This window comes from Dermacentor albipictus, chromosome 1 (genome assembly GCF_038994185.2).
Source record: "Dermacentor albipictus isolate Rhodes 1998 colony chromosome 1, USDA_Dalb.pri_finalv2, whole genome shotgun sequence".
Taxonomy (NCBI): Eukaryota; Metazoa; Arthropoda; class Arachnida; order Ixodida; family Ixodidae; genus Dermacentor; species Dermacentor albipictus.
In genome coordinates, this window is record NC_091821.1 from 84384056 (window position 1) to 84407207 (window position 23152).

Sequence of the window (23152 nt, forward strand, 5' to 3'; positions counted from 1 at the left end):
ATATACTGGGCGCCCCAGCTAACGTTAGCCACGCTGTTCAGGGAAAAATAAAAGAAATATTTCAAAAACATGGCGCAAGACACAACTATAAAATCCACGGTATTTGGTCGTCAGTGGTGTGACGACCGTACATCGAAGGTCTTAAGATCGTGTCTCATATCGTGTTTTTTAAGTCGTTTTTTTTTTTCGTTGAACAGCTTGACTAACATTAGCTGGGCGGGCATATATACAGCAAACGTCAAACCTCGTAAGGAACATTGGTTAAAAGGGGGCATTCGTGCATCTTTGATTGTAATACCAGTACATAGGTGCTGGCGAGGTTGCTTGTATACAAGGCGTCCCAACTATCCTGCACCAAGATTTTAAAATATGCAAATGCCACATAGCTGGACAGAACCAAGGTAATGTTGTTTGACGTCGCTTGGAGATACTGAGATTATTTGTTTCATTCCGCCTAATTACATAAGTAGTCTTAATTAATTAATCAAGCTCTCAAATGTTATAATTAAATGAAAAGTGTAAATGAGAAAATTGTAGAGCAACATGAAAAACTCCAGATACAGCTTTCTGTTGCTATTACGGGCTACATAAACGTGTTTTTCCGAGCTTGAGAGACGCCCGCGAATACGTGCTAAGTGCCTCAAGCGGTCAGTCGCACGGCAATTTTTCGTGTGTTCGCGGGCTTCTGTCATGCTTGGAAAAACACTTGTATGTAGCACGTGTTGAGCAACAGAAGTTTATTAATTAAGACTACTTAAGTAATTAGGCGGAATGAAAAAAAAACCTCATTATCTCCAGTCAAACAACATTACCTTGGTTTTGTCCAGCTATACGTGGCATTTGCTTACTTTTAAATCTTTGTGCATGATAGTTGGCGCACCCTCTATATACATCTGTATTTGCTTGTCCGTGCGTAAATGCGTCTGTGAAAGCGTGTTTGAGCTGCAAGTACACTGATTTTAATATTTATCCCCACTTTCGTGTGCGTGCAGACGTGAAATTATTACGTGCCTCCAGCACTGTATACATATATATTTCTTTCTGATTCTTTGCTTTGCATGTATAAGCTCGCTGAGCGTCTGCAGCTATTTATAGTATTTACAAGCAAGCATGTTTCAATCTGATGCATTGGCAACAAATGTTATACGATGGAGGTCATCTGAGTGTTTTTTGGTATGGAATTATTGAGAAAGTTTTCGCCGCACACTTAAAACACATGAAGACCGAAGCAATAGTGTCAGACAGATCATTCTGAGTATCGTCGCGTTCTTGCTTCAGTATCCCTGGGTTTGGTTATGTGTCACGACGAACTCGGTGATCATGTCACAACCTATGACATTTGCTTAGTGTTTCTGCTATAAGTGAGTTTCGGGAACTGTAACCACTGCACTGCTTGGGGGTACAGTCTAGTCCCTGTGTCCCACGGGCACAGTATGGGACAAATGTCGTTGTTGTGCTGGTGCTGTTAAAAGCAGCGCACGTCATCTCCAACAGTGGAACACACTGCCGTTGCCAGCTGCCTTAGTTTCGGCTGGCGGACCGGTCAGCAGATCCGTCCTAACGTTTCTTTTAGCCTTTAGTCTACTTACAGTATTTCTTTTTTCACATTTCAAAGACGCGGATGTGAATGTACATGGGGTGCTACGGAAGCCACACACAAACACTCACACGCGCGCACACGCACACACACAAGAAAGCAGTCACCGCAAAGCGTTCTACTGCAGCCTACCATCCGACAACGTTAACATGCCGCGTCATTATCAAAGACGCGCATGCGCTCTGCGCACCGTGCTTCGATTGAATGTAACGGCAGCTGAGCGCCTGCTAGCGCCACTCAAACTGTTCAAGGCATTCAACCGCAGTACCCGAGGGCGGAAATTTCTCGCGTAAGTGACTATGAAGGGCGAGCTTGACAGCTCTTATATAGCGAAGACATCGCGGATGATGCGTTCCACAGAAAGCGCCCAACCTCCACACCATCACTGGCTCGATGAGCAACGGTATACGGAGGAACCGAACGCACGGCCTGCAGGTAATGACCGCAAAGTGCTCCGGGTCGACCCCGCTTCACACACGCCTGGCCCGTGGCCCGCACGAACCGCAACGCGCTAACAAGGGGCGGTGCCGATAAAACACCCGCATCAAAAACACCGTGCATTTGCTGTCCGCGCCCCTTCACACAAGCGTCACGCGTCAATCACGCGAGAAAAAGCAGAGTCCCATCACGTGCATTGCTGAAGGCGTGGCGCCTGCGCCCGTACAAGCTCACTCTTTAAGAGCATAAAAGCGCGGGTCCACTGCGCCGCGTCTTCCGCATTGTTCCGTCGAGCATGGGGCGTATTAGGGCGAGGAAAAAAGAACGAAAAAAAGAAATGGAAAGCTGCCCTGTCTATAGAATGCGCTCGTCGACTAAGAGGTCAGGGATGAATGTTTGGCGCCGCCGACGAGCTGCTCTTCTATCAATGGTTTCCTCTCATCGTCAAAACTCTTGCACACACTGTCTCCCTGACTTCGCGCCTGTACAGTTCAGCGTTGAGAAAGAAGAGATAATGTCTTATGCGGGACCACATAACCTATACATATATAGATACCACAGATGCACTAGACGATTGTCAGCACTGAAGCAAAGCGATCTTATCTAGTTTGTATTTGTTGACGAAACAGGGAAACTGAAAACGAAATAAAAAAGAATGGAGGATTCTGGCAGTTTTTAACAATACAAATATATTAGCTTCGAAATCGAGCTTCGACTTTACTTTTTGATAAAGAAAGATAACTTTTTATTGAGAGAAAGCCGGTTGGTCATGTAGCAATAACAGGTCGTTGAGACTTGGCGCAGTCTGTCCGTAAACGAAACTAACAATGCACCTTTCAGGAACAGAGAGGAGAGTAGAAAAAACAAAAAACGAAAACCGGGAGATTAGGCAGTGTAAGTGTCGGCTGGCTACCCTGTGTCGGCCCACGAAAAGCAGCCGCATTCAGACGAAACCGGGAATTTGAAAGCATTTGTGTAGGATTTTTGTATTTTTTTAGACATGTTCTTTTTCGTTTTTTTTTCACGAAAATAATATAATGTATCGCGAGACTCGTGTTGATTTCAGCGTGTCTGCGCTATTTGTGTGCTGCGTACGGCCTGCGTGCTCTATTGTTGTAGGAGCAGAAACCTTCGTCAGGTCATACGCCCTGTAGCTTCTGCTTCTTTTCTCTTGTATTTCTGATATGAATTCAATTCAATTCAATTTCGCATTAGTTTCTCTCTCTCTCCCTCCCTATATATATATATATATATATATATATATATATATATATATATATATATATATATATATATATATATATATATATATATATATATATCACTTGCATTTACAGTCGGGAGGAATAAAAGCCACTGCTTAATCGATCTCGGCGGTTTTCAGCGCATCGCTTGTTTGGAGGCCAGGAAAGTAAAATAAAAATAATGCCTGCAAAGGCTCTTGACTTGCAACTCTGTAGGGGGAGATTCAAAAGCTATTTATGCGCCACTAAGGAAGAATTCGGCGTCCTTGAACTGCTTACAATAGTCGATGGTCTTCCCCTTTGCGAAACTGGTCGCAGCTTGCGGTAATCTCCTGGTCAAAGAGCGCCTTATTGAATGCAAGTACAATGTGATGGGTTGTTCTCAAAGTGGCTGTTCTTTCCAAACGCCATACAGCGAATACATATGCGGGTGAGGAATCTGCTCAGACTTGCTCTAGGCCAAGGGCAAAGTTATTTCTGGGTGCAAATCGGCTGCTGAAGGCAGACACCGTTTAAGGAACGTCAATGTTAGCCTACTTTTGTATAGTTCATGGAACGTATAGATGTAGCATTTCAAGTTTTTGTATTTGTTCGTTGAGCGCTTTCGATAAAAATGTTGCGAGCGCAGGCAGAAATGAAACATACAGCTAAAAAGTGCTATTTTATTGTTGCCTATTCATCTATGGCATCACTTGTTAAAACCCATCATGCCTTTTCTATTGTGTAAGCTGTTATCTTCCTTGTCTGTATGACCTGACTTTCAGTCTCCGCATAGCATGGGATTTGGACTGTTTGAAAACTTCTCCATTTTTTTCATTAACAATGCTCTTTCCATGTTGTAGTTACACCTTTGTACAAAGTGTGCGCTGTTTTGTGTTGTGTGGAGGAGTCTAGTAGCACTTATCTTTATGTATAAATCATTATCTTCGCGCCGTCGCTTCGTTCACTGCTTCGATTCCAGGTTTTTGATTTGAGAAAACCAAATGAGACGCACTGGTTTGATTGTACTTGCATTACTGTGGCGTAAACGCGAAAAATAAATGTATTTAAACGAGAATTGAGTCTTGTACAAATCTTCTCTACCGTGGTTCCTACTACTTTATCGACAACAATCACAATCCAGCAATTGGACTGGCGTAGTGTTGCGGTAGCCTACATCGAAAGAAATTAGTGTGATTTGGTGTCTGCTGAAAACATCAACATCCCAATGTGATAGCGGCCTTTGATGCCATAAATGCACTAGCCGCCTCCCGCCTGATTTTGTTACGGTGCGCACGCACGCAGGAAGTGAAACAAATGGTTACGTTACTGTAAGTACCAACAGCAGCGTCGAACTAAGCACAGCTAAACGAAGCCTGACTTTACTTGTTTCTTTAAAGAACAGACCTTCACTGCCAGGATATGCTCAACGCCACCAGCTTTTTGGAGTATGGGGAACGCGCTTGTTGAAGCTGTGTACTGGAACCGCTTGTCGTGCTTCCGCCAAATGATCTCAATATCGAACTACGTTGATTGCTTTTTGTTCGTTTGTTTGTTTGTGTTTTTGCAGCCTATCTGTACCACTGCAAAACAGGCACACTACTGAAAGTGCCGATGACAACCGCCCCCAAACGGAGCAGGCAAGCATTCGTTGCATTTTCGAATCCTGCATGCGTGATCCATTAGGGTCGCCCCCTATTAAACCTCTTGAGAACTAAAAAATGTGAAAAAGAGGAAGTGAGCCCGTGGGGACATGCAACTGGAGATAGAAAAGGCTGGGAAACATTAGAGGGACAGCATTCACACGGAGGCCACGATCGCAATGCACACGACGCGGTCAGCCGAAGGTTGACTCGCGTGGCCCGTGGGAAGGGCTGCACGACCTCGCACAACGGTCACCGTGCGCGCGCCAGGCAGATGAACCGCTCGCTGCTCGAGCAGAACGAGCGAGGCCACGCGCACGCTTACGTGCTTAGCAGGTCGATTAGCGTCGGACCGGGGCCCGTAACGCACCTGCACGGTTCATTTGCCGCACCGCGGTCCGCGACGGCGAAGACAGAGCGGCGCTAATCCGGTTTCGCACGCCTGCTACTGCCGCTCCCACGCAGCCTCCCGCTGCATAGAGGGGAGCGCACGCATGCGCGAAGACGCGTCGTGACCAGCGCACGGTCCGATTCGGCGTCCGGCACGGCCTTCGACGCGCCGCAACGGCCGCCGGAAGCGAGGCGTTTTGCCGTACCGAAGGGGCCGGATCGGACAACCGGGGCAGTTATAACCATCGCTCTCGAACCATCCATACCCAGGCCACCCATGTCATGCAAGGAATTTACTAAAGTAATTGAATTTCGCGAACTAAAATACGTGGAAAAATCACGACATACACATAACCTACTGACGTGATAGCTTTCGGATTGTAATTTGACTATACGAGAAAACATAATTATGTTACGCGAAAACTCAAAGAAACCCCTTTTCCAGCGTTTCCACAATTCACAGACCGACCGCGGCGTCCGCCATTTGCGCACGCCGGCTCCCATGGCTGTCTCGGGGACCACGGAGCGGCGCACCCGGTTCCTTGCAATATACCTCCAGCTGGCGCTCGTCTCCGCTGCCTCGCGGCCCACGCAAGAAGCCGTGTTTCTACCACAAAGCCCGCCTTCGTGCATAGCGTTCGCGGCCAGCATTTCCCGGTAAACATTACGATTACATACGCTCCAGTTGCCGGGAAACGCGAGAAGCAGTCAGGGATCTTTAAATGCTGTCACGTTCCACTCTTAAAGGCGAAGCTTAAGCGTCCTCCAAATTTTGTCATCGTCCGACATGTCCGACAATTGCTCCGTAGTTTTGACGCAGCCAATGTCAGTGCGGCTGGCGTGTGCCTTTTTTAGACGTTCCCTCCACATAGGCGGTGTGGGGCCGCTTCTTTTCTGCTTTTTTCTTGCCAACTACAATGCGTTTCTGACGCCAAGTAGTTTTAGCAGTTCACTAGTTATCCCGAACGTCTGCCTATTCTGCAAAGCAGCGCCTACTACATTAGTGCTGGCGAGATCGGGAGCCGCGATGCGAGAGCATTTCTCAGGTAGACAATACACCGACCGTCTGGGCGAGGCCGCTTGCTTGGCTTGCACGTTTGCCTTTCGCATCAACGGCGTTGAGTAAACTAATTTAATTTAATTACGGGCGATATAAGTATAAGGTGTTAATCGTGTTCGCTAAAATTTGCCAATGATTACGACACTCCATAATGCGAAATTTGAGCGCAGCTCGATATACGTGTTTTGATTTCGCGATACATTGGCTACCGGGGAGAATCGGTCTCATGCGACACTTTCCAAACGGAATGAAGTAGGGCGCGGCGGCCTCGCTAATCGGGAGGTCGTGAGACGCAGCGCGTAGGTGACACTTGGGCGTGATTCACAGCAGCCGCCGCAGACAGACCTCCTCTCATGCAGCGCTTCGGTAAACAGACGACGCGCGCTACTCTGGCGCCATCTCGTAGCCATCGTCGCCGCAGAGTCCGTGTTGCGCGACACTACGTATTCCCAAGCTTTCACCATACCCTCCTCCTCCGCCTTCCGCCTCATGGTTCCGCTGCGCCCTCTCCTCCGCTTTCCTCCTCGCGCTCTCTCGCTATCGCCGTATTTCATCTCCGGCTGCGCTCCGCGTTCGCATTAGTCCTTCACTGCGCTCGTTCGCTCGGTCAGGAGGGACAACGCCGACGCTCGCCGCAGGAACGGGCGTCTACGAGCTGCGCTCTAAAATAAGAGCTGTTCGACGAGCTCAGTCTGTATCGCAAACGCCGTCGGCCGCGGCGTCCGCCGAGCTAGGCTTATCGGTTCTATCGCTAGCTGTCAGCGAAGCCGTCAGTGGAGCGCGCGCCATTGTGAATTGCTTTGTCGCTCGCGCAGACATAAATGTTCGCGTAAAGCGAAGCAGCGTTGTGCAAAGTTGCCTATTTTCTACTTCTCGACTAGGATATCAGGTCTCTCGAGCGTACAAGCTCGGGTGCTGGATCTGGGCAGAGCTTACGTAACGCTCGCTCGTTCGGATTCGCGTCGCATATATCCTGACTCATGGTATGCTGCATATCGTAAGTTTTATTCAGGAGCTTAGTATGCCGGAACATGCAGCGCTGCACCCGCACATCGGATCGGACGCCGAATCGGATACCGTGTGTCTCCTGCGTAAATCAGCGCAACGATATGAAAGTAGAAGTGACCAGCCTATAGGTAGCATCAATAAATGGAAGCGCAACGACTCATTTGATTAAATCGCTCCCATCAAGGTGACCATACAAGATTTTTCTTTTTTCAGTGGTTCTTCACGTCTTGCACAGAGAAACCCACGATGGGCCACATGTATGATCTCTCTGACCTGTTGCCTCAAGTATTTAATTAGCCTTACGCGTAATTAAAAGTGAATGTGCGTGAGTGTGCAAGGTACTGTCGCGTTGAATATGAGCTGCAACACGGCGCCCGTAGTCTAAGGGCCTCCAAGACTGCAACGCGTCTACGTCACACAAAAAATTGGTCTAATAAACAAGAATAATTGAAAGGGTGTATAGTTCTGTTTCGTATATGCGTTGGCACAGCGATGTAATCTTGTCGACGGGTACCGACGGGCACCGTGTTGCAGGTCATATCGAACACGTCTGTATATGCCATCTACGTCTATAGATAGACCAAATATATAGCTTCATATGCAAGGTTTTTATTTAGCCGCCGTTTGACAACAGAGCACCATAGCCAGTGACTCGCCGCGGCGGGTAACCAACAGTAACTCAATTGCAGTATGTCTAAACGTGCTTGGATAACGCTTTCATCGGTGACATGAGAGTTAAAAGAAAAAAAGGCTCTGAAAAGCTACACCGGAGTCAAGAGGTTTCACTTCCTAAGTGATTAATAAGCGTACCCTATAAGGTCCAGTCATACACGTGCTTGCTGTTCCAAGTACTATATAGATTAACTTTAGCCGCAGCGATGTTTGAGTGGTGTACTATAGAAGCGGCAATAGTGTCCCAATTGCCAACTATCATATACGCGTAGTCCGCAGCAAATGTCCACATTTTTTATGTGTATCAATTACTTATTATTCATTCTGAGTATTCTGAGTTAGTTCTAAGCCTGAGTGTTTAGGTCACCTTTGCATGGCGTTACCAAAAATAATTGCCTACGTCCACTTTCGTTCAATCACTCCAATACATTGTAAAATAGTCTCATTATGGCCGTGGACTAGTCAAGCTGCTTAAACTAGTTTTTTTTTCTCCCTAGAATACGTTTCCACACTGCACTTGAGAATAAATAAAGGGATTAATTTCTTTAAATCATTTTTTTCTGGCGTCGCTCCCACGCCATCCCGCGCGCATGATAGAACGCTAGCAGTCGCGACTAGGACGGTATGCGTCTTTCTTGTTCAAGTAATATTGCTCAACAACAAAAAAAAACGACACGGACGTAAGAGAAGAAGACACACCAAACGCTTGGTGTGTCTTCTTCCCTCACGTCCACGTAGTTTTTTTGTTGCGCAATATTACTTGAGTAATGGATAACCAACTTGCTCGGAATGCTGCTGTCATTAAGCCTTTCTTGTTCCCGCGGATTTGGTCGTTAACAGTAGCAACTCAACATGCGAGTGTCGCATACACGTACGAGAGTACAATGGCAGCGCCACCCTGTGTTTGTCGCTGTAAGCTATACGCGATGAGGAAAGACGCGCGCACCAGCGAGCGGCCAGGGCCTGCACGCTCTTGACAGCTGTCAGGTGTCGGCCCGTCGGAACTCAAAAAAAGTGAAATGCAGCGGCTGCAAACGAGAACGAGCCTTTGCCGATGTAAAATGCCTGCCGTTCGAGCCGTCGCCACGCGACGAGAAAGGCTTCCGAGTCAATTCTGCAAATCCATCCTTGCCGAGAAGCTCTCTTGTCACTCCGGCTGTCATCGCATCGTAGGAGGTCGCGGCTCGCCAGATCCAATATAGGCCGCGTAACACCGCTCGCGTAACGAAGAAGCGTTCGGCGGGTCTTGCGAGGCCGGCGGCCGGGAAAACACGCTGCCATAGCAGGACTGCCTGTCGATTGCGAAGTAGTGAAGGCATTTACCATCAAAGTGGGAGCGCACATAGGTCGTTGACCGTGTAGTCGCCGGTGGTGGATATGTTATTAATCTTGACAATAGCCCGAGAGTTCGCAGCACAGTGTTCGTTGTTAGCACTTTCGCAGCCAGTTCGTACCACTCATGAGTGAACAGAATGCATTAGTCGCAGGATACTCGACGAACAGACGTCACAACCGACACCCTTCATGGGCGTGTCGCGCGTGCGGTATCGTGCAGAATACAATATTACGCGGGACACACCCACCAAGTCTACAGGAAAAAAACTAGGGTGGAAAATATCGTCACACACTAAAAAAAAATCTAAATATGGCACTGGAAAAAAGGAGATGCCTTCAGTTTATGTTGGCATATATTCTTGGCCTCCGTGTCTATTCTCTCAAACTTGTTCCTGCTTTTTCTCTCAGCTTCTCCACGTAACATAACCTTTCTCCATAACAATGTCAATGGAATTTGACATTGTCAGCACTATCTCGAGATGCTGTGCGAATCATGACTCCAAGAGGCGCGCTAAATATTGAGGACCAGAAGTAGAAGCTCTAATTCTGCTACGCAACCGTTAATTCGTGTTTTAGGGTTAAGTTTCCAGCCACCTAGCAGTACTGTGAGGCTGACAACTAGAATATTAATGAAACTGCCATTGCTTGCGCTACATTTTTATTGCGCTCTTCGTCAGGTGATTTTACTGCATCAGTTTAACAGCTCGCCCTTTATAACCATATTGTTAGCGGTTTTTCTTTGATTTCTTCCTTTCATTTTCTTCGCTTTCTTTTTTTTTTTCTACCTTAGGACAATTAAAATGCGTCCCGAATAAAGCTCCATAATTCCGCGAAGAAATAAATCATTTTGAAGGCGTTATAAAGATAGCTGTGGAATCTGTCTGTCGTCGCCAAAGTCGTAAGGTTTATTCAATAAGCATTACCAGAGTAAAAAGGTGACGTCATAAAAAAATGGCGCACGTTGTTCCAGGTCTCAGGTATGCTTGCACAGCGGCACAAGGTGGGCACAAAAGTGTCGGCAAATAACTAGAGCTGAAGGAAACAGCCTCATTCATTCCTCGTTTTCGTCTAAATCCGACATCCAGTTTCTTGTCTGGAATGAAGTAAGTGGCTTTGTTCCTAGGGCTGGAAATAGCTTCAATCTGAATGTGAGCATCTGTAGATGTACAGTCGACCAAAAAAGTTTACGGACCAAGAGACCTGACAAAAAGCGGAATATCTCCGCAGCCTCCAAATGCAGCCTGATATTCCCATTTCCAGCCTTTACTGGTATATACGAACAACATTGTGATGTACGGTTTTACAGGCTACTTTTAAAGGCAGCTCGTATATTTAGCATTTTCTGAGACCCCGTGGTCCGTAAACTTTTTTGGTCGACTGTACGTGCTGTATGTGAGCACCTGTAGATGTACGTGCAGTTTGTGTGGCCACCGTGTATACCCCACTCCTGGAATACCACACCTGTCCATCGGCCAGGCTTAATAGGTTCATCACCTCCTAATTAAAGTAAGCATTTCGCACTCCAGTCAGAGCATTCATTTTACATGAGCACGTTATTCCAAACAAAATCAGCCTTAACTGTTCGCTATGTCTAAGACATCTGCAGAAAGGGAACGCAGTAACCTTTCTTGGTTATATTAAGTTAATGAAAAAGATAAGAAAGGTTAAATGGTTCAAAAGTTCTCTCCTTTGACTTAATTTGTGACGTGAAACTCACGTCCTCCGATGTCGTTGGTATTTGCTTACTTGTTTGCTGTTGTTATATTTAGGGAATTATAAAACGTTCTTTTAAATACGAGGCACAATGACACGCAGCAGCGCACGCCACCGCCCAGTGCCGAGGGGGCACGTAAACGGGAAACTAACGCAGCCGAGCTGCTGGCGTCTGCCGGCTTCGACGTTTAGTTGATGTTTCTCTTATCCGGCAGATGGCGCCACAGAGGTCGGAGGCGCCGAGCTACGCGCGTTTACTGCGGGCCTTCATCCTCTCTTGGGATACGTTGCCCTGCAGTTGCCGCTGCAGCCTCCACATACTTTCTGAGCGACGACGTACTGCCGCCCGTTTGGACAGGCTGCTTTGTTTTGTTAACGCGTCGCTTCCTAGCCCGCTCATGGAATGCAGTTCTATTGTGTTACATAACACACACACATTGTGAACTTCGAAGTTCTTTGCTCCGATGAAGGTATTCTCCACGAACCGGCCAACCTTATACACAGAGCGCTGGCGCAGTTCCCGAAGCTCGCACCTCAATGCTCACACAGCATAGTAAATCCCACCAAATCTGAAACGCTTAACAAAAAGAAAAGAAAAACAGAGCGCGCTCTCTTTTCCTCTCTTATTTCCCTCGACCTTGCACCATATTCTCTCTTCCGCGCCACCGCGAATCAAGCCCCATTGTTCCTTGCGACTACATCGTAACCCTCAGACGGAAGCAAAGGCAACGACGCGCAGCGATCACAGCACGTTCAGCCAGTAAACGGCGGGGAAGAAAATCGAGCAGCAGGCGGCGCCGTCATGCCGAGCGAGAAAATTGCGCGCTTTTGTGCTCCGTCTCGAACACTTGACGCGAGGTGGCGGTGCCAGCGAGATGGTCAGGGTGAGCCAGCGAGCGGAAGTTTCCCCTGGACGTGGCAAAGGCCACATCCCGCTGAGCTTGGACTGCACGCTGCAAACTGGCGTAAATCGCCCACAACGTTGGAGCACCAATAAGGCACGTTGCGAGAAAGAGACCCGTTATGTGGTCAGCGGGTGTACGATCGCCGGTTAGGGCATCGTCTTCTGCCTGCCGCCTTATTGAATGGCGCGCAGTGTTGGAAATAGGTCAAAAGTGAAGAAGTATGCGCTGATGCCAGACAGACGAAGATGGAGAGCATCGCTCGATAGCGCGTATGCTACCCGCTGAGCTTTTACGAAGAGACTTTTCGGGGTCCGCCAAAGTGTGGCGGTGTCCTAAAAGGAGAACGGTGGGGAATCGCAAGCGCTGTTGAAATCGAGTCGTGCGGCTTTGTGGGCAGGTTCGTTCTCACCAAGGCGACCAAAAAAAAAAAAAAGCGATTCTCTACGTGCGCACACTTATTCGGTGCGATAACCGGCTGCCTGGAAAAGAAGTGCTTCATGTACACCCGTGAGTACTGTAATAGAGGACGCTGAAATTCGTTCTGAAACAATGGTTGCTATGCATTCTTTAATTCGAATCGACCATGCTTGTAATACCGCGATAGCATTAAGGTTCCGCGTGTCGCAGAAAATACGGCGTCAGGCGTCCCGCGTCGTCAGAAATCATGTTCGGCAGAAATCATGTCCAACCACGCATACCGAACCACGCAGGCCCTCTATGTAGCGCAAGGAAGTTACTGAACTCATGGATTTTCTCAAGGTAAAATACGCGTATGCAGAAAAATCCTAAAGCATGACTTACACACAACCTGCAGACATGTGATAGCATCGGATTGTAATTTGAATATAGGAGAAAACATAATTCTGTTACGCGGAAACTCAAAACAAAGAGCTCTTTTGCGAATCTCGAAAGCCATAAAGCGGCGCGCCCGCTTCCTTGCAACAGCTCCACATTGTGCTCACCTAAGCCGCATCGCGGCACACGCAAGAGGTCTTGTTTCGACCAGAAAGCTCGCCTTCATGCATAGCGTTCGCCGCTAGCGTTTCCCGGTAAACATTACGGTAACATAAGCTCCAGTTGCCGGGAAGCGTCAGACGCAGTCAGGGATCTTTGAATACTATCGCGTTCCACTCTTAAAGGCGAAGCTTAAGCGTCTTCTAGGCTTTTATGTGCCAGCTAGATTTCCCTCTGAGCAATTCGTCTCGTAGAACGCTTTATGGTCAGCAGGTATGGAAATTATCACCGGTGACTTGAATTCAAAATTAAGGTGTTCCCTGTTATATCGTCGTAGTGGTACGACTCGGTGTCAACTATAGGGATTGTTGTACAAAGGTACGTTTTCACTTCCAGGCGCCTTCTGTGATTCGGCACCTCAGGAACACTGAAACATATCTGAAGCGGGCGCAGCTGGTGTTCTGCCCCATTAATAGAGACAGAGAGAGAACAAGAAAGAAAATGCGGAGAGGAAAACCAGGTTTCACCTGGTTTGCTGCCCTATACACTGGGGAAGGGGAAAGAAAAGGAAAGGAATAAGGGTGATGAGGGCATACGTACACACAACAGCAGTCGCCGTGGAATTAAAGGCAGTCACAGAGCCCAGTCGGCTTTAAAAAGTGCAGCAGGGGCTCTCTGTGCATAGTCCCAGTCCATGGTCCCTATATATTTTCTTTTGTGAACGCTCGGTAGTGCAGTCGGCTTAAAGCAGCACGCAGACTCTCTTCCGTCATAGAAAGCAAGGCAGTAGATGCAGCATAAGCGCTATGCTGTCGTCGCAATCACATAAGCAGTGCGAGGCACTGTGAACCTTGCTGACGTGAAAACAATTGGAGTTAGTAAACGCAATGCCTAGTCACAGGCGACACAATAAGGTTGCATCACATCGGGATAGACCAGGCGGCAATCGAAGGCCCAGTGAGAGGTCCGGGAAGTGCAATCGCCTGTTGGCACATTCCTCTTAATCCCAACATTCTAATGCATTCAGTCAATGCATTCATTCAGTCTAATACTATCAAGGAAGACAACACTTCCGTAGGCGGCTTCGTTAAGGTAAAGGTATGTTTCTTAATTTTTTTACTTATTGCCCATTTACGCGCATCGTGAGCAACTTTTTCTTTGTAGTGAAAGAATAAAATTCGCTCCGTTGTGGGTAGTATTGTTTGCCGCTCTCTTGGGAAAAATTGTTTGCATGGTTCTTTAATAGTTGTTGTTCTAAGCGTATTGTAGAGGTGTGTGCATTTCATCCACGATTACCTCCAATTTGTGTAACTGCACCTGGATCAACAAGGTTTCCAGACAGATAACAAACTCTCCAGATGTTTAGACGCATGCCTAAGTCGTAATGTCTTCTCTACGGCAGCCTTAGCTGAAGCAGTTTTCTTTGTCCCGGAGCCGTTTCGGCGGACAGAAAGAGGCGACTCTGAACAAGTTTCGCTTTCATTTTCAGATACAAGAAGATACAAGGTCTTGGGGACAGAAGACGACTGTGGCCCTGCACAGGTTTATTCGTAAGTCCTCAAAGCGCATGACGGGAATAGGCGAAAGCATACTCGCGCACTGCGATAGCCAGCCTTCCCGATATATGTTCTTTCACATAGACTTGGGATCACGCGCATAACGCTGTTTTCACTTTACATAATATCTTCATATGCGCCAACCATGGCTGACATTGTCACGAACGGCAATGTGCTTCCAAGTGCTAAAGCCCGCTATTATTTAGGGACACCTTAAGGCACACGGTATCTGATGACAGTCACGAAAGGATTAACATGCTGGACATCGCAACTGCTTAGTAGCTCATCTGGGGCTTAATTCTTTATTATCTTTTCGTAGCATAGCCTTTAGCGCTTGCTCATCTATTAGTTATGCTCAATAAGTAAGACTGAAAGAAACGAACATTGTACTGCGCCAGCCCACATTCTTAGGCAATTAAGCGCCGTCAATAAACTATTGCAGTCGAAAATAAGCTATGTGTCTTTTTTCTAGGCAGCTGTTCTTTGTCGTCTTCTTTTTATACTTCTGTGGTCCTCTTCGATAAATAGCTGCTGTGAGTGTTTCGATGACATTTCAGGCGTTAGCCAGTACAATGGCGCTCATGTTGAACTCCGAGTGGCATCTGTCGATCCGTAATCAAATGTCCGAATATTATTTTGCGAAACAACGGAAGAGTTATGAACGCATTACATTGGTCGTCAGGAATGAGTACTACACCTATGCTGTTGGAGCGTGCATGTTCGTTCAATGGTTTGTGAGTATGTCGGTTATACTGCCGGTCACCTGATTTCAATACTCGCAGAGTACACCAGCGAGACACAAAATTTCATGCTTTAATTGTAATGCGCGGATATGGAGACAACGCCAGTTCAGCAGAAATTTGCAGAGAAGCTACAATGCAGCGAGCGAAACGCCCGCCGTGATGGCTTTGTGAAAACGGCAGTATTCCAGGTCCCTGCTCACGCACGCCGGCTCACACTTTCAAACCACGGCAGAGAATGCTGAAGAAATAATATTAAAGAAAGAGTATATGGCGTGCCGCAGGGTCGACTGATTCAGAATGGGTTCCTACATTATCGCCTACTTTGGTTTTCTCCATCTGCTTTCTTTCTCTTCTTTCTTTTTTCTTTTTGCGCTCCAGCTCACCTCGCAACCGACAATCAGCTGTGTCGTGTTGCGCCAGACAAGGTGCCCACAAGGCCGCACGGAAGATGAATGCGCGTGCTGTGGCTTGAGACTAATTTGGAGAGAAAGCAAAGCGTCTACCACGAAGACTGCGTTGCATGTTCGGCTAATGGACACCTTGGTTCAGTCGCTGTTATGCTGCTCTTTTGAGCTGCGATCTAAAGCGTCTTACCAGCGGTGACGTTCGCGCACAGCGCAAGAACTTTCCGGCTTTCGCTTTTACGCTAGTTCAGACATGCTTCTTGTTTTCGTTTCTTTTTCGTCTCTAACAGCATTCAACTCCACAATTAAGTATATGTGTGTTTGTTCTTTGTTGGAATGTTCTTAGACACAGCTCTGTGTCTGTCGTCTTTCTTTCGTCCTGTCTGAAGCGCTGTTCGGTTACCTTCTAAGAAGGCGCCAATTAGCCCAGTTAAGCACACACTTCGTTGTCTTTGCATTTTAATTTTCAATTTTAATGGACACCTTGGTTCAGTCGCTGTTGCTCTTTTTAGCTGCGATCTATAGCGTCTTACCAGCGGTGACGTTCGCGCACAGCGCAAGAACTTTCCGGCTTTCGCTTTTAGGCTAGTTCAGACATGCTTCTTGTTTTCGTTTCTTTTTTGAAGGAGGGCGAAGTTAATTTGCCCTGGCATTGCCATCACTGTCCTGTCGGCTCAAATCCATTATCTTCAGAGGGTGCTTCTCGTGAGAAATAACACGACGTTATTTCCAGACAGACAGACAGACGGATGGACGGACCGACGGACGGACGGACAGACAACACAGACAGACAGACAACACAGACATACAGACGGACGGATGGACGGACAGACAGACAGCACAGACATACAGACGGATGGACGGACGGACAGACAAACCAGACAGACAGACAGACAGACATACAACACAGACATATAGACAAACATACCGACAGACAGAAAAAACGGACGGACGGACGGACGGACAGACAGACAGACAGACAGACAGACAGACAGACAGACAGACAGACAGACAGACAGACAGACAGACAGACAGACAGACAACACAAACATATAGACAGACATACCGACATACAGACAGACAGACAAACGGACGGACGGACGGACAGACAGACAGACAGACAGACAGACAGACAGACAGACAGACAGACAGACAGACAGACAGACAGACAGACAGACAGACAGACAGACAGACAGACGGACGGACTGACAGACAGACACACAGACAGACAGACAGACAACACAGACGGACGGACAGACAGACAGACAGACAGACAGACAGACAGACAACACAGACGGACGGACTGACTGACTGACTGACGGACGGACGGACTGACAGACAGACAGACAGACAACACAGACGCACGGACTGACAGACAGACAGACAGACAGACAGACGGACGGACAGACAGACAGACAACACAGACGGACGGACAGACAGACAGACAGACAGACAGACAGACAGACAGACAGACAGACAGACAGACAGACAGACAGACAGACAGACAGACAGACGGACGGACGGACGGACGGAAAGATAGACAGGCAGGCAGGTAGGCAGACAGATGGACGGACGGACGGACGGACGGACAACACAGACAGACAGACATACAGACGGACGGATGGACGGACAGACAGACAGACAACACAGACAGACAGGCAGACAGCCGAACAGACAGACAGACAACACAGACATACATACATACAGACGGACGGACAGACAGACAGACAACACAGACAGACAGGCAGACTGCCGAACAGACAGACAGACAACACACAAATACATACATACAGACGGAGGGACAGACAGGCAGACAGACGGACGAACACAGACAGACAACACAAACAGACATACAGATGGGCGGACGGACAGACAGACAGACAGCACAGACAGACAACACAGACATACAGACAGACAGACAGACAGACAGACAACACCGACATACATACATACATACATACATACATACATACATACATACATACATACATACATACATACATACATACATACATACATACATACATACATACATACATACATACATACATACATACATACAGACGGACGGACGGACAGACAGACAGACATACATACAGACGGACAGACAGACAGACAGACAGACAACACAGACAGACATACAGACGGACGGCCGGACGGACAGACAGACAGACAACACAGACGGACAAATAGACAAACAGACAGACAGACAGACAGGCGGACAGACGGACAGACAAACAGACTGACGGACGGACGGCCGGACAACACAGACAGACAGACAGACAGACAGACAGACAGACAGACAGACAGACAGACAGACAGACAGACAGACAGACAGACAGACAGACAGACAGACAGACAGACAGCCGGACAGACGGACAGACAAACTGACAGACGGACGGACGGACGGACAACACAGACAGACAGACAGACAGACAGACAGACAGACAGACAGACAGACAGACAGACAGACAGACAGACAGACAGACAGACAGACAGACAGACAGACAGACAGACAGACGGACGGACAAGCGGCACTTCCTAGGTAAATATCAGCAGGAAAATCGGTCATTTTGAAGGTTCTCTGAGTTGAGACGTAGCTTTATGGCACGCTTTATTTAAAAAGCGAACTTGCGAAGTCGCAAAATGTTCCCCTTAAGTCATTCCAGAATCGGTTTGAATTCATTTCCTTGTCGTATGTGAAGAATTCGCGAAAGGAATGCTTCCCAACTGAGTGATTGTTTTAAGTGTTTCCAGAATACGCCTTGACCAGTATCCAGTATGTTCTGTGTGGTGACTGCCGCCGAAACGATGCTCTTTCGAGCGTTTATACGTATTTCTTCAACTTGATCAGGGGCAGTTCATTCGAAATATTCCGACAGGCTGTGTCTATTCAGTGAGTTGAAGTTGTCTGTTGTCAATGTGGTACGTATGCGATATTGTATGACGGCGTGCTATTCGCGTTATTCTGCACCAGACGACTGGTCGGTGATGTCCTTCTTAGCTTTCTCTTCAGATGCTGGCTTGAACCAAGGTACGCCAAATTTCTGAAAAATAACTGCAGAATCGTTAGTTAGAATTTGGCGAATACAAAAAAAAAAGAAACCTACCTATATTCAGAAAAAGTCGAACATTTTATAATAGCAAATTTGTAACATTGTATCTCGACAACATGAACATATTTACCTCTGAGAAGCTGGACTAAACTAAATGAGCATGAATCAGCTGCGAGAACATGAACCTGAGGACAGGTTTAAACTCAATGTATATAGTATACGCTTTTGCCATTTAGTTCTTCGACACACTGTCTGAAATTCCGTACAGTGAGCTTTGAGCATTATTTCCACTCAGGAGATTCGGCACAGAAGGAGTAAATGCTTTATACAGCTTGACCAGCTTCCAAGACCTACAGTACGCAGTGACGAAGCGGCATCATAAATTACACGTATATGCATATAAGTATATACATGTAATACCTTCAAATATTAAGCATACACTGCACTCATTCTTTATACGTAACAAAGGCACTCGATTAGGTGTGCGCCCTCCGTGGTGGCGCCCTCCGTGCTAGCCGGAGGGCGCCGGATCAAATCCCTCTTGCGGCGGCCGCATTTCGATGAAGGTGAAATGTGAGAATGCCCGTGCGCCGTCAGTTGGGTGCTCATTAAAGAACCCCAGGTGCTCAAAATTAAGCCGGAGTCCGCCACTGCGGCGTGCCTCGTAATCAGACCATGATTCCGGCACGCACAACCTCAGCATTTAATTTTTAATTGCTTAATGAGGACATACTTGGTGCCCGTTGAAATTCATAAACGATCACACAGTGTGTAGAAAGGAGGGGAAACTAAAGGTCAAGGCTAATAAGGCTAATATATCTTTAAATTTCCCCCTTTATTATTTTCCTTTACTATTTGTATCCGTTCGATAGGTAATTGGAAAACAGCATAAATAAACAGTGCACCGACTTGGCTGTAGGTATACGCACACTCGTGATCTTGCACATATGTGTCAATCTTGCACCTTTACTACCTTCACCCCACCCGAGATATGCTATACACTAACAGTACGCGGGCCATGGTACAATTTCTGCACGACAGAGGACTGGACTCAAGAATGTGCTGCTGTGTTAACGACCAGCATTCATCGCACCTCTAATCTCGTTATCACCACCATCCAGACAGATTTTCTTCCGAATTTTCCTCTCGCAGAATAGCAGCTTAGACAGCATAAGATACGGCCAACCTGTCTGCATTTCTAAAAGTAAAATTTATCTCCCCTCCCCACACCTTTTTCCTTCTTTCTTTTAGCTGGTTTTACTCGAGGGAAGAAACGTTACCATGTAAATGACAAACAGTGCCAGTTGCAACAGATGTGGCGTAGAAGAGACCATAAAACACCTCCTGTGTGACTACCTATCATACGATGAGGAGAAGCGTGACATTCGGACAGCTTTAGGTCCCTAGATGACTGGCCTGTTACAGACAAGAAGATAATGGCAACGTGTGCCTCTTGCGTCTACACTGAGCCACAATATCGCTGCTGCTGCGGCGGCGCTTCTTGGGATGCACTATAGCCTGTATAAGCGCTTGTGGTCAACTGAACCGTGAACGCTTCTTTGTATGTGTGTCCATGCAAAGCCCATGGATTTATTCCCTCCTTCTCATCTCTCAGTCCCCTTTCGCCATTCCCTAGTGCAGGGTAGCCAACGTTAACCATGCATAAGCTTTCCCCTATGGCTTATCTCTCTCTCTCTCTCTGTCTCTCTCTCTCGCTTACACACACACACACACACACACACACACACACACACACACACACACACACACACACGCACACACACACAAAAAAAAACCAGGCTGACTTGTCTCTGGGTGCACGGTATGGCCGTCTCGAGTTGATGCACTCGAGCTACTGAAGGCAGCCGCCGCCTTTCGCCCAAAGATCGCTCATTAAACGCATGCAGCCCGGACACAATGAACGCATCTTCGTGCATAGTATACGCCCTTGAACAGTAGAGCTTGTCACTTTAGCTAACAGAGGGATAGAAGGAGAGAAGGTGAATGAAATATAAAACTATCAGCTACTGCGATAACGTGAAAAGAACCCACGGTGAAAAAAAAAGGAAAGGGAACACCATAAGTGCGGTACATAGTAACGGGGCTAGAGGTGAGGGCGAAGCCGCTAGAAGCAGTCAGACGTGCATGGCCACATTTGGCGAGAGTGGGCGCAAATGCAGCTAATACGCATAAAGCCTTCGAAGGGCCACACACTGCGATATACTATAGATCAGCCGGACAGATCGATGCCCTATACCTCTGCGCCATATTAGGTCCTCCACCGCCCAGCTCGGTGCGATAACGCGAGCATCGGTCGGGTCATTAGTCCGCCTGCCCCGCTACGCCACAGGCACCACCGACGCTTCTGTGCACGGCGGACACCGGTGGCCATCCTGCTTTCTTTCCAGCCCTCGCTTCAGTTTTAACAAGTTGGAGGTCTTTTTACGGCCGGAGCTACCTCGGACAAGAGCGGTGGTGGACGCGCGAGCCAAATCGTAATTCGCGGATTGGTCATGCACGTTAGCTCGCAACTCTCGAGTGTACAAAACAACAAAAAAAGAAAGGAAAGGAAAAAAACAAAACAAAATAAAAAGGCAAGCAAAGTGAAAGAAAAAACCTGAATAGGCTTGGAGAGGGAGCGATTACGCCGGCCAGGAGATCGTTCTTTTTTTTTATCTTTCTGTCAGTGTTGCATCTTTTTTTATAGCTCTGCTCTCTTATCTACGAGAGTCTCCATGGACGGCGCATCGCCGTCGAGGTGGTCCGACGTGACATTTATTTTCAGCCTTCCGCTTATGCGAATTATACACTGCGTGGAATGCCGCAATGCTATATAGTTGGAGGTGCGGTCTCCTTTTTGAGAGCTATACGCCTGCAGGCCTTTGAGAAGGGCAGACTCTCTGCCCAATCACACTGATTTGAGCGGTGTTCAAACGCTTTATTCTCTATACCGGGTATTTCAGAGAACATTTTCATGAATTTTAAAAAATTGCCTGGGGCGGACAGCACAACTCTAGTCCTAGAGCTGGTCTACTCGAAGAGACGGGCATATCTCGCACAAAAAATTGAAATACATAACTGACAAATTAACAAAAATTACTAATTTCTTTTACTGACTGCCTTATGGCAAGTATTGCAATTTACAAATTCTAGCCGAGGAGTTCGCATTCTGGAACGAATTCTGGTTCGAATTGGAACGAATTCTACAGACGACACTAGTTTCGAGATATTTATTCCAGAATTTTGCGGAGCAATGCACGGGCGTTCCAGTTACTTTTCTGCTTCATTGCATAAAACGGCGTTTCTTTAAGAAAGTTAGTGGAACGGCAGTGCATTTGGTAGTGGAAGTTTGACGACACATATCTCGTAAATGGTGTCATCCACCCAATTCTTTTTAAGAGGATATGCCTTGCAGTCTCGCCCGATAGAATTGTTAAATTGCAAGATGTGTCATAAGGTATTTAGTCAAAAACTTAGTATTTTTTGTTAGTTAACCGATTATGTATTTCAATTTTTTGTGCAAGTAGCGCGCGCCTCTTCGAGTAGACCAGCTCATAGACTAGTATCGTGCTATGTGCCACAGGCAATTAAAAATAAATATTGAAAGTGTTCGCTGAAACACCCGGTATACGAAGTGTACGTCGCATAAAGGATGACGTAAGTATGTGATCGCAACTTTAATACCCGCGCACACTGGGATTTGCACTGCTCATGATGGACAAAAAATCTCAAACATCAAATGGTGAATCTGCCCGCCGAACTGTCTATTTTTGGGGTTGTCACAGACAAAGACAAGTTTTGTCCTCCACTGCAATCACGCCATATTCCGTTACTTTCAAGGGAGAACCAACTGTTTTGAAGAAAACATAGCGGAGATAACATCGTTTTTTGACAGGCAATATTGAATTGTGAAAGGGAGTGATGAACGCATAATTACGTTACACAAGTTAGCATTTAAATTATTTACTGCAAAGCACGTTTTTCAATCGCAGGACCGAAATCAGTCAGCGTGATAAAAAATCCTTTAACTATAGAGCGTCTCGAAAAATTCGTCTCCATATTACCGACCATGAAACTTGTTTTACGTAACTTTGTCCTAGGAATGCATAGCGAACGATTTATAGGAAAAATAGTAATTGTAATGTTTCCCGCAAGCATGTGGAGACTCGTTGACTCCGGAGAAGAAATTCTAAGGACAATTTCTATTATCTTCCCGCGTCAGATATTCTGAATGTGAACAGGTGACGAAACGCTTAGTAAACGCGAAATTAAACTTTAACCATCAGTCTCTCGCCTAGCTCTTCGAGCCCCAAAAGTACAAAACCAGAGGAATCACAAAAATGTCTGAGCCTGGGGAGCGCAACGCGCGCTATTGCTATCGGGTCACAGAGACTTCATGCAGACACGATGAAGCTGTTACCGCGGGCTCCTTTGAAGTTATACTGGTTATACTGC

At 47.0% G+C, this 23152-nt stretch overlaps 1 protein-coding gene across 2 annotated transcripts in view; it reads left to right on the forward strand.

Annotated features, from left to right (window-relative positions):
• Positions 1-23152, forward strand: part of LOC139048582 (uncharacterized) — a 303847-nt gene that overhangs the window by 263089 nt on the left and 17606 nt on the right. For both annotated transcript variants that reach the window (XR_011507776.1, XM_070523003.1), the window contains exon 4: positions 14428-14488. Coding sequence is in view for 1 of the 2 variants with exons in the window: in XM_070523003.1 (XP_070379104.1) it covers positions 14428-14488 (61 nt within the window). In the remaining variant the exon portion in view is untranslated. The remainder of the gene's footprint in view (positions 1-14427; positions 14489-23152) is intronic.